General features: G+C 40.3%; 1 protein-coding gene across 1 annotated transcript in view; it reads right to left on the reverse strand.

Annotated features, from left to right (window-relative positions):
* LOC106489907 (transmembrane protein 132B-like) overlaps positions 1-13,263 on the reverse strand; it is a 148,761-nt gene that overhangs the window by 76,793 nt on the left and 58,705 nt on the right. Inside the window, exon 2 of the mRNA XM_013949195.2 lies at positions 4,949-5,135. Coding sequence (XP_013804649.1) covers positions 4,949-5,104 — 156 coding nt within the window. The 5' untranslated portion in view covers positions 5,105-5,135. The remainder of the gene's footprint in view (positions 1-4,948; positions 5,136-13,263) is intronic.

Consider the following 13,263-nt stretch of genomic DNA (forward strand, 5'->3'; position numbering starts at 1 on the left):
CACGAGAGAGGCTGGAAGCGGTGCCAGTGATACGGTAAGTGCTTTGCACTCCGGATTGATTTTGAACCGATGCTCTCGTCACCTGCCAAGAGGAAACAAGTCCGTGCTTGGGCTAGACAAAAACTGGGGACTATGCTGGGGGGAGAGGAGAGATACGGGGGGGACACAGGGACATGTGCAGGCTGAATACAGTTTGTCCTCTTACGTCCTTCCGTATCTCAAAATATTGCTCAAAGAAAACCGAATGCTTTTGCTTTTTCCCATAAGGCGCGGGCTCTATGGCACGCAGATTATGTTGCTTCCTTTTCCACGCTCTTCTCAGCAGCTGGGAATGATGGAAATGACAGTATAGCTTAACTAGAGCATTCCCCACTATGTTTCTCTATAAAAAGAGCTCTAGGACTGAAGCCTCTCAGCAGGCATGTGATTTACAGGCACAGATATAAGAACAACTCTACAAACAGTCGATCCTTTAGAGCAGCAGTAGGGTTATCACAGCTGTCATCCAAATCAGCTCCTGAGACAAGTGTAGGTTACAGGCAGTTGTGATCACCCATCTCGGTATTTCCTCCTTCCTTTGCCGTGTCAGCCAGGGATGGTCTGCATTCGCATCGCGTCCTCCCTGCGCGCCTCCCCCTGCATACAGCGTGTGCACAGCCCTTCTAGGAGTGGAGGTGCCACTTTCGGAAAGCAGATCCTAAATTACCAGACTGGGCAGTCTCCATCCAAATGGAGTTCCTTTGGAAATCCCTATGGAGTTGTTAAACATGATGTTTCAATTAGAAGGGATTTAAGGATGTGGAGAGAACCGCGTCAGATGATGCAGAAAGCAGACTCTTTTCTGGTATGAAATTTTGCTTGGTTTTCTCTCATTAGTTAAAATGTTTTATTTATTTAAATATTTAGTTTGGGGCAATTCCCAATATTCCAAGATTATACATTAGTCTCTTCTTCCGAACCTCCTTCCCCCCCACCAAAACAAACAAACCAAAAAAAACACACAGCATTTTTACACTTATCAATTAAATAGAATAAAGCCAAAAACAGCTGGTTTTGTTACACTAAGTATTTCTAACCTAATTGTGCATGCTAGATCGAAAAATTTTTTGCATTTAAACTAATAAGATGCATTTAAAAAATAATAATTCCAGCAAACACTTTCAAACTTCTCTATGATGGAGGTAAACATGGAAATCCATCTAGATATCCAAAGGATATCCAGAAGAAAAATGGATATAGGTAGACTAACATTTATTGGATTTAATAAAAATTAAGAAGGTCTGAGATTGCAGGGTTTGATTGGGCTGCATTCCTCATCTCCTTTTAGTTAAATTTACTTGAACAACAGCCCAGTAACATCATGAGTCAAAAAAACAGCATCCATCCTCTGCAAGCATTAATGTTTTTCCTGAACTTCTCATTAATCAATTCACACTCTGAAACTTAAGGTTTTATTTCTGCTGTAAATTATATTAGAACTTTCTCTGAATTTCAAACAAAGTTGCTTTTTAAAGTTTGGAGACAAAGTTCCCAAGTAATGCCGTTTCTCCTTGTCGGGGATTTGCATTTAACTCCCAAGAGAATCAGGTCCTTTCTTACAAGTTAACAAGTTTCCAGGAGCTTCCTAATGTCCTTACCAAGGCTTTACATTTTCTGTTCCTTTTTCGCCACGGTACATAGGCGTCGCAGTTTATCGTGATGTTCTTTCACTGAGTGTATGTCAGATAAGCTCAGCCGAGAGCCCAGCTGCCCGGTGGTGCCCTGGCCAGTGCTTCACCCGCAGACTCCCCCGGCCCCACTTCCTTCTGTGCATCTCAAAACAGTGCTTATTAATGCACTGCTGATTTGATACCAAAGGACTAGCCAGAAAAAAACTGCAATATCAGTTCATTTCAGCAAGATTGTCTGCTAATACAGAGCTATTTTTTGTTACATAATGTGCAGAAATCAGCTTCTTTACTTAAAAACACAGACACACACACCAAAGCAAAAAAAAAAAAAACCCTCAAAATGCTTTTCAAGCTTGCTACAAAATGTAAACGTTAAGAACATCAGATTTGACGTTAAGTGCTTCATAAACGCACTGAAGCAAGAAATCAGCTCTTTTCATCAGATTATTATTCAAATGTTACCATGCAGTCTACCACACCTTCTTTATCCATGAGAAAAAAGCAAGTTAGTAGTGAGAAAAATGTCCCCACCACTATTCTCAGGAATAACCACAACGCAGTGACAGAATAAATCATATGGGGGCTTTTTCTGTTTTCTACTGGTTTTTTTAGAAGAGTAGCATGGGAAACCTAAAGATGAACTCATGATCAAATGCAGCAAAAAACAGAGATATTCCAAACCCTATGGAGGAGGACATCTTTATATTAGAAGAACCAAAGTAGCCTACCAAAAGAGATCCACAAATTTAAGCTCAGCTTAAATCTCTTAAGAAAAGTCACAGATGTTTTGCAGGATTTCACACTGAATTTCTCTTCCAATGAGCATATAAACTACTACAGAATCCACCTCAGTCCTCCTACTGGAAAGAAATGTCTCCTGTTCAGCTTTATGCCATACCCACGCTGTGATACAAGAACACTACACTGCACTTCTTCATTCAACTGTGGCTGTCGTTAGCACCGAACAAACATGAGATTTTGGTAATCCCATCCAAACACTCGCTCCTGCATATCAAGGACCAAACTTTGCACTCACACCTTAAACTCTCCAAGAAAATACAGGTTTTCATCTATAAATATTCAATGCTTACATTAAAACAATGGATACACTGAAAAGGAACAGCAAGTCACTCATGTTCAGTGCAACAGCAAAGGCATGGAAACCTACTGGTTCTTGGACCCTTTTGTAGAGCTCTTAGGGGGAAACAAAGGTCCAGGAGACGACAAAACTCTCCTTTCTGCATAACCACATGCACTCAGGGGGAGACTGCCTTACTAATGTGCCAGGCAAATCTTGGAGAGGAAAGTTAAAACGCATTTCGTTCGGTCAGGAACACCTTTCACTGAGCAACACGGGATTATGCACGGAGGAATTCTTTTGCTCCAGCAAAGCAGTGTGGGACCTGCTCCAGGTAGCGACTGCTGCGTGAAGCAGCACAACAAACCGGCAAGCACAGGGGAAGGAGCGCAAATACAAGCTGTCGCTCTCGCTGCTGCCGTCTTCAGTTCTCCTGTCAGCCTAGGGCCAAGCCAGTTAAGGACGCTCACATGCAGCAGCAAGATAACAACCCCCGAGACCCCCATCTAAAAACTGAGGCCTTGTGACACAGCATTTAAAATGTTCCAAAGGGAGATAAAAAAGTATAAAAGAAGCATTTTTCTTTCCTTCGCAGTTAATTTATTAGGAGGAAGTGTCAGAGATTAGATTAACTCCACTTCAAATTCAGATTCAGATTTTGTCCAAGGATGTTTAGAAACAGTTTATGTAGCCAATAGCTGCCGTAACTGCAAAGAGATGAAGTTAGCCCCTGGCAGAAACAGCAGCAAAGCTCCGATCCAACATTTGCAATGGGCTTTTGGGTTGGACTTGCTTTTCTTTTATACCTGTCGTGCTCTGCATGGCCCAAACCCCACGCTAACCTTTGAAACGGGCAGTGCTATGTGCAAGTCAGGTCATGCACCACTTTCTGTCGCTATTATAGTTTGATTCACCATTACTACTTGATATTCCATTCACATAATTAGAGTTTTGTTTCATCTCCTCTGGCCACGCTGACTGCTTACATGCTTCAAAAGAACACTAGAATAAAATACTCTATAGACTTTTCCCCATACAATTTCTCCTCTGTCACTGAGTGTATCACTATCATCGGGCAGCCAATAAGTGTAGGCTTTGGCAGTGGGAACTGAAAATAAGACTCATTTAGGCCTTGTTTATCTTTACAAGCATCTTTGCTGCTGTCCTAGCAAGAGGAGGTAGTGGTTGTGCAGGGAAAATGCCAGTATTTGTTGGTTGTATGGTAGAACAGAAAGATAACCAATGCAGACACGCTCACAAAGGAAAGTTTAATCTTCACGAGAAAGCAAACACGGCCACAGTGTTTCTCAGGGAACTGGTGTAACAGCCAGGCACTCAAATCTTATTTTTAGTTTTTTAAAAAAGCAACAGGGGGAGATGGGAGAAAAACAATCAACCCTTAAAGGTGCCTAGATCAAATTCACATAGATACAGCAGTTGCTCTAGTTTTATACCAGAATATCCCCAATGAAATCACAGGATTTGTGCCAGCCTAAACCTCTAGTACTAAAAGGTCCATCAGGCCCAAAGGTAGGCCAAAGGTTCCCCCTAAGAAAAGCTGCATTTGAGTTTGCAAGCAGATATTTGCATTTTTCATACAAATCGTCAGCTTCAAGCTTCCTGCACAAGGACACATTAAACCCTGACTAGAAAATACAGCCTACATCTAAGTCTTCAGAAAGTAGCTTATCCCTTCTCTATAACTCCAAATGAACCTTTTATTAAATCGACACTTTGCAGCTCACTAAACTGTGATAGGCAAGTGCATGCGGGCACTTTGGGGAAAAAACAAAGCAGAAAACAGTCCAGTAGTTTGGTTTAGCAATGAAGTTTCCCACACATGCATGCTAATCTATTTCAATGAAAACGTCCCAACTAATTGCAACATTTACCCTGAGAGCACATGCATGGCAGGCACATTAGCACACCAGAAGACAACGGCTCCAGAGGAGCTATAACCATGTACCAGGCCAATAATCCACAAATGGTAAAGGATTTACACAAAAGACTCAAATGGTTTCCAAGGAGCCATTGTGGCATATCAGGTAAATAAAATATTATTGAAATGTATTTTTTGCATTTAAATGACTTGCAGCAGGTGCATAGGAAGTAGCACATAATAAAATGGCTCACATTTCCTTGAATACTAACAAGAAGCAAAGGAAACATTTAGCAAAAAGAAGCAGCAGCAGGTTCTTACCATTGCAAGAGGAACTATTCCCACAAACATAGTTCGGCTGACAAAGATCTCGGAGACCACTAGATCGCTCACGGAGTCATCTCGAGGGTACTCCACCTGCCAGGTAATTTGCTGGGCCCCTGTCAGGCTGCTACTGTTGTCGATCTCAAAGTCCATCTGCAGGATCTCATAGGAGGAGATGTTTACTCTGGAAAAAAAAGCAAAAACAAAATTTCACATAAATGAAACATCTGTAGGATGTCAATAACAAAATACATTTTGATTTTTCTTTTCAACACCAGAATTACCATTAAATTCAACACGTAGACTTCAAGATACTAATAAAAACCTAAATCAAATTATGCATTGGGCAACAGCTAAACTTTATAGATAACATGACAGTACATCTTTTAGTTTCCTGAAATGTAGGCATTAAACTCAGGCATTCATTCTAAGTAATCACTATGAACTTACAGAATAAGCCCCAGATCATGGGAACTGGTTTGCACAGATGTTGCTGAATTATTTAATATAGCATTATTATAATTTTGTTGCTGCAAATATTGATGCTCCAAAACGACACAATACTTGGCTGTTCCTTATGCTGTATCAGAAATGAGCTCGTGGGGCAGTGGGAGGGGGAAGTCTTTCAAACCCAAACTTGTCTTTACCTTTGTGGAAAAGAAAATGGATTTGCATAAATTACATATGACAAAAATGGGGGGGGTAGATTATCTTCATTTTCAATTCATGAAAACATTCTTCTCATCAGTGATGTAGACTTGTAATTGTATGGTGATCATTATATATTTTTCATCTGGGAATAAAAATTTAAAGGTAAAGGAACGGATGTAAATGCATAGTATTCAGAGCTGTATTCACAAATTACTTCTGCTTCTTTTGTTAACAACAACACTTAGCACTCTCCTCTGGTCCAACACTATGTAAATATTAATAATTAATCCTCAGGTTAGAAAGACAGATATCCTTATCTTCAAGTTACAGAGCAGAAAACAGACACCAAGATTTACCCAACAGCACTCAGCTTACCCACAGCTGAGAGCTATTCAGAAAGCAAACTTTTGCTCATCCAGTGCTTTTCTTCCACAAAAATTCATGCACTTTACAAAGCAGCGTGCAAGTTCCTGCCCCATTCTGCAGACAGGCACATCAGCGTGGGGACCTGATGCAGCTTACAAAACAAGGAGAGCAAAGAGTTGGAGAAGGCTGCTAACCTGATTGCTGACCCAATTGCTTCATCTTTTTACATCAAAAGACAACTGATGTGATCACTGCCACTCGAGTTTCAGTGCACATGCTCACAAAATAGGTTAAAACCCGAACTTGCAGCACGTTAGCCATTCTGTAACGACTTGAATGTGCTCTTATTGCATGCACAAGATAGCATGCTCCTGCTCGAGGGACGTGACCCTCTGTAATTTCATACTCTGTCCCATCCCATGGTACATTATTCGTGTGTCCGTACCCTAAAGCAGTGACACCAAGAGCTCTGCTTTTAGAAAGTTTTAGCCTGCCACTGCAAAGAACAGAGACTTAAAGATCCTTTTCCCAATTGCACAGAGGCAGAATCTGGCTTTTGCCATATGTTTTTGAAGGCACATTGTAAAGGGAAAAAAATCAGAGTAGGAATTATTGATTTTCATGCTTTCTTTCCGACAACAAACAACACAAACATATGCTCCAATGCCTGGAGGATAAATATTTTCCATGCTGACAGAAGATTGTATCCACCTTCAGGCAAAACCAGAAGCTATTAATGCATCTTTTGGGTGGCCAACCAGACAATCAGCAAAAACTCTTTAAGACAAATTTTATTACACAATGCTAGGGCTGTAATTAGACAATTTCTGTCAAAAAACACTACCACTGTGGGCACCATGGCGAAGTACTCAACTTCATTATTTTCTGCTCATCTCTTCTGGTGGCTTGTTTTATCTAATCATCAAATGAATTCGCTCACAACACAGCAATAAAATTCAGAGATGAGCTTTACACTAACTATGGATTTGGATATTAGACCCATCAAGGTATGTTTGGATCTGCAGTTTAGGTCCAGTCTGTTAAAGTCAGCAGTTGCCACTCACAAACACTCAGGAGTAGTTTCAAACTCTGAACAAAACCTCTGATGGATGAGTTTGCTTTAGATTCGTCACTTAAGTAATATGTCAGGTAAGTTTGCACTGATAAATCAATTCCACGTGTCCCCCTGACAGGCACTTCTTTGAGCTCAGTTCATCATGCCTTCAATTACTCCCTTCCTGTGTTTCTTTTTATACATCCAGAAAAATAACCGTAACAGCGGTTTTATATTCTTAAGACCAAGACTCCCTGAGGAAAGCACGTGCACGCATCTCACCCATACAGCCAACTGAAGTAATTGCCAGGGAGTAAAATGACTCCTGTCCCTGCAAACATGCAAAGATCTGCACTGCATCTTTGGCGCGGCAAAGAAACCTTCACTGTATAGCTGTACAAGCCACACGTTTCACTTAAAGGCAGACGTGTTTATATACTGCTGGACTGGAAATCTGTCTCTGAGGATCTAGAAAGCAGCAGCAATTGAGATACATAAACCTTCCGTGGCTCTAACTAATATTAACATACAAACTAAAGCAAAGATGACAAAGCAAAGCTGACCCAAGATGGTGGTCTTGCTTCTGTGGAGAATCTTTACCATTATCTGGAAAAACAGCACGCTTGTCAAATGTTTTCTGCTTTGTTTCAGAAGAAAATCACGTACCATGAGATATTAACACTGATTAAAGAAGGATCCACTTCTTTTCATTTGGAGTTTTGGTGAAAGAGCTGGACTTGCTGCATTCTAACCAGGTTTCATTTTTAGAGTTTCTCCACTGAGCGTATAGCTTTAACAAACAAGTATCCAACTTTCTGGAATATATTATTCACCAGCAGATCCCTAATTACCTTCAGCAGGTCACTGAATTCTCTCTAAAACTATGGTCTCCCTTTTTTCCTCTTTAGGACAAAGATTCAGCCTTCAAGCAATGCCAAGTGTCACAGTATCTGGGACACAGAGTGCCCCACGGACTAATCCACCGCCTTTGTTCCGAGTCCTTACCCAGGTTACAGCTGTAATGAATCCATGATAAAACCTGAAAAGTGAATTTCTTTCTTCCTCAGACCAGAGCCTTTCTGCTGGCCACTGCACCTCTTATCCTACAGAGACTTCTCTTTCAGCAGGAAGACCGATACTATATTCATAAGTCTTGAAATACATTAACCACCCTCTATATTAGAGTTTGGGAAACCACCACCTTTTCTGTGGAAATTGATGAAAGTTGCCAAAGTAAAAACAGAGGTAAATTAAGTCAGAAGCAAGACCCTAAAGGTTGGCATTTACTTATGTCAAGTCCATCAACTGCTAACTCCACATCACCATACCTGGCTCTGAATTTCTCTCCTGGCTCTGCAGCTTTCCACTACCTCCCCTTTTTTTTTTAAATAGTCATTCCACCCCCTGATGGCAAATCTTCAGCTTTTCCTTGGTCTGATATGTAGTTTGTGACCAGTATGTTGGTCTTTGTGGTCACTGATGATCTGTAAGTGTCTGGTGAAGACAAAATGCTACAAGTGGAATATCCACAAGCAGATAACACGACAACTATAACTCATGCTGTTATCAGCCATTAGATCCCACTAAACCAAACTTGATTCTATAAAGATTTTTAAGTTTTTTCTTGAGACTTATTCTATTTTTATCTTAAGTAAGTTTGCACTATTGAGAAGAGTCTGATGGAATCTAAGGACTGCAAACCATTTCTCCTTTCCAAATCTTTCTTCTCTTTTTAGTTACACATTTTTTGTTGTCCAGTAAAGTCTTTAAGCAGTTTAGAAGGACTTTGCCAAACGCTAGTTTAGAAGAGCAATAAAAAATAAAAAGTCAAAATTACTTTTGTAAAAAAAGATTATTTCCTGCAAGCACAAGGAAAAGACCTTATAATTTTAGGCAGCTGGCATGCTTGCTAATAAGTCCATTTCTATGGAAATGAGTTCATAACTATTAATTTTGCCTGCTCCTGATCTATTCTTGATGAGCCTTTCAAATTTAGAAAAGCGCTTCATGATTCTCTCAATTTGGTAATTACTAACTCCCTTTGATGAATCCAGCCCAGTGTTTCAGACATGAGACATTCATTAGACATTTTTCTTTCTGGTGAGAGGAGAAAAAGAAACCATAGGCTTAGATTGATTTCCTCTCACAAATTCCAGCAAGTAGGCCTTCCTCTTCAAATCACAATTTGCAATCCTATTTGTGTACTTTCACAATACTGCCTCTGCTAGGTGCTAGAAGAACCCCCAAAGTCTGAGATTTTTGCACAGCTTCATGATGTCTAGCCTTATACATATCTAATATATTCAAAAACAGGTCTCCAACAGCTCGTTCAAGCTTTGGAACATGTACAGTCATTATTCATTACACAGTAGTATTAGTAGCGGGCATGGCTGTGATTCCTACCTAGAACAGTTTCAGCATGGAATACACACACCGATAAATCCTTGCCAAATAAAGTCCAACCAGAGTCCATCAGGGTGTCAAAACGTTAAACGCCAGAACTGGGCTCCTGTTCTGCAATGGGCACATCCAGGCAGACTGCTGTACGCAGGCAAAGCCCTACTGACTTGTCCAGCTTGCCGAGTTGAACCTTAAGTATTTCCTCTAGATGTATATTAAGTCAGTAAAGGAATGAGTACTCCACCCTGAGCCAGAGCATTGTTTCCAGCTAAAAACACTCTCCCAGGGGAGCACATCATGGGCTGCAACAAAGCAGTATAAAAACAAGGCTTGGGTTTCAAGTGCTCCTAAATACCTTGGGAGCCAATGAGAACTCCTCTGTTACTGTATTCAGATGCTTTTTAAAGATTCATACTGTCATTGAAGGCCTATCTATCATGTTACCTTGTTACATATATTCTGACTGATTTTTTTCCCCTTAATCTGCCAGTGTATGCAAACAGTAGGAAAAATATCTGTGTTTTAAATCTGAATGTAAAAAATCCAATGTTGGATTTTGTTTCTCTATATTTATTACCTTACAAAGTATTAGCATTGAACTGCACAGGCTGTTTTCAGACTTGCAGATTACTGTGAACGTCCACCATAGCTCTAATGTTAGAAGTTTTAGTAAGTACTAGAAAATCACTTAGCAATGAAATATTACTGAATTAAATTTATTCTTAACTTCTATCTACGCAAAACACTGAATTAGTGAATTACGTATTGGAGTGATACACAGTGATTGATGTTATGATGGCAGTGACAGTCTAAATAGTTAGCAGTTAACTTAAATAAACAAATGACTATTATTAGCTGTTAAGCTAGATCTACATTGCTAACCAAACCACAGAGCCTGCCCTGTGCATTTTTAGAGAGGATGGAATGTGCAGAATGGCACAGTGAAGGATGACAGCGAAGCCCACTTCGCAGCGCAGTCAGCTGGGGTGGAGGGTTTGCCGGCTCACACAGCCAGTTCATCAACAATTTACTTGATAAAAGTCAGAACCTTCTATTAGTGCAGTTAGCTATTACAGGAAATCATGAGTTTCATTCATTCATGAAATAACGTTTTCAGTAAATGGCAATCTGTTTATGAGACACACAGCAGTGTAAACAAAACTCCTAGAAAATGGAGCAGACACTAGGTAATTGAAAAATAATAAAATGTCTGATATCATGTTGCTTGAGAATATTTTCTATCTTTTCAAGGCTAGTAATGGTCAATTTTTACTCTCCTTGATGAATTCTTACCAAATTCAATGAGAACAGGATTATATAAGCAAGGTACATGAGTTTATATAATATTTCAGTAATACAGATCTCATTCCTTTGATCTCAAGGGCATGAATTTCGTAAGTATGGTTTACTGAAGAGCAAACACAAGAGCAGACTTTTGGAAATGTTCAAAACCCTAATTTCCTGCTGAAGTGAAATGCAGTAGCAGATGGTTCGGACCTCTTGGTAAAAAGATCCAGATTAAAGGTCCTGCCCCTGAAGAAATTAAGATCCCAACAGTCAAAGAAGAATGAAATCAGACCCAATAGCTACTAACAGAGCAGCATCCAGTTCCTGAACTACGACCATGTGCCTACCCTCTGCCCTTAAATTTTGCTAGCTGCTGCTTTCCTGACTGCAGGCATTGGATATAGGAACTAACAGCAGATAAATGCCTCTAAAGCAGGGATGTCTTCTACCAGATACACCATCCTCAAGCACACGATCTACTTGAGGCCAAGTGACGGGGTGAAACGCTGTACCTTGCGTTGCGTATGAAGTTTGACTTGGCAATGACAATGGATGTTAAAACATACTAATCTAAACTCTTCAGCATATTTTTTTCATTATGCTCTAATGGCACATCAAGACACGAAACTGTATACAAGCTTGGACGCAGCCTCGTCGCACTGTTCTCCCCAGCTAGTTTGCCGAGAAACGGGCCTTGTCCCGAGGAGCACTGGAGATGGGCCTGGCTGTAGCCCCACATTACCGAGCACCCTGCTGAGAGCTGCAGCGTCAACCAACATCCCTGGAAGTCAGGGGAAACTACCTGGACGTCCCGAGTATTTCCACAGGCTTCTGCATCAACGTGAAAGTGTTCAGATGACGCAGCGCCAGTGCCCTCACTGCGCAGCCCCACAGATTTTGTTCTGCAAAGGCAGCTGCGTGGTCGGGGGGTGAGAGACAGGCACAAATGCCTCGGAAGAGCCCTGCTCACCCTTCCGGCTCAGCTCCGTGCCCCAGCACATGAAGCGCAGAAAGCTAAGGCAGAAGTCCCACATATTCAATACAGGATGGATGTCAGGCTGTAGGCAAATCTGCAGGGTTAAAAAGTTTGCTCTGTTTCCTTCCCTGATGCATTTCAAAATCAAAATTTACAATTTGCTCTGTTGGCTAGTAGGCACCTAACTCTAATATCCAGTTTACTTATACCAACCAGGCTTTTTCAAACCACCCCTTGGTGCCTGATCTTCCCTGTGAGTCCCTGTTCTTCACAAACGCATGGGCTATGTACATGGATATATAGGATAAAGTCAAACTATTAAACCTGTTAAGAATAGATGGATTGACACAGCAGGTTTTAGTAGTCCAGTAAAAGCCATATAAAGAAGAAGAAAACCTTATTTTCGTTCAAAACACACCACCAAGACCAGACATTATTCATGTTATTTTTGCTTAGCCAACATTTTCCCACAACTGAAAACAATAAATCTAGATAATGAGAAAACCTTTTAAGCTCTTCAGTTTCTTGCACTGCCAATTCACAACTGTGCTGCTCACTAACAACTTGCAATAACTTCCACTTTATTTGATTTTATCAACATCATCATGACAACCCTGGAGACAACTGAGACAATTGCTTCAATTATTTTTATTTGCTTCTATCTTTGTGACAGTGTACAGAAATTCTTCTGGTAAAAGAGTCCTTAGATACTATTTTAGTTAGCCTTTAACAAAATAGGACTTTTAGGACCAAATTCAATAGGAGCGTAATTGGTGCGCTCCATTGGTAACTATGTATCCCTGTGCACTAGGACTCCATTTGTTCCTTTGTCTTGACTTTCCCCTTTTGAAACTACATGCCATCTTTTGGGGTTTAAAAGAGCATTTCAATTGCACTGGAATATTTTTGACTGCTATTTAGAACCTCTTTATTGCTGTGCTGTGTATTTCTTAAAATAAAGCTCCTCTGCCAGGAGAAAGCATCTTTCTGGGGAATATAACAAATGCATCCAATAAGAAGTTGGGGCCAGGGTTTAGCTGATGTTGGATGCAAATATAGAAGGAGCTATTTTTGCTTAAAAAAATATAAATAAAAAATAAGATTTTATGATGAAAGATTTATGCTGAATCCTAACCAGCTAATAAATATCACAGCCCAAATGGTGCTTATAATTTTTCTTTAGCTATTCAGAAATCCTTAACATATTTACATACCATAATCACATGGTGTATTTTCACATTGCTGTGCAAGCAGCTGAAACGCACCATAAAGCAGTGATGGATTTTTAAACAAATGATGATTGAAAATTCAAGATAAAAAATTCAGTGATATAAGAACTTCTTTGCAAGGCAGTAACTTACAGACAAAAAAATCCCTCCCTTCAGAGGCTCTCAAAAGACCTTTAGAAGAACAAGAACACAACCTTGGGAGACACTTCATTACTGTTGCCTGTGCTGCAGCTGTATCAACCAAGGCATGGGTACCTTCGGCCATTCTGCACGCAAAGTCAGCGTGTCAAACGTTTCACTTAAACTCAAATTAAACAGCATGAATGGCTAGGGTCAGCCAGAGAAGTGG

The sequence above is a fragment of the Apteryx mantelli genome, chromosome 17, assembly GCF_036417845.1.
Source record: "Apteryx mantelli isolate bAptMan1 chromosome 17, bAptMan1.hap1, whole genome shotgun sequence".
Lineage (NCBI taxonomy): Eukaryota > Metazoa > Chordata > Aves > Apterygiformes > Apterygidae > Apteryx > Apteryx mantelli.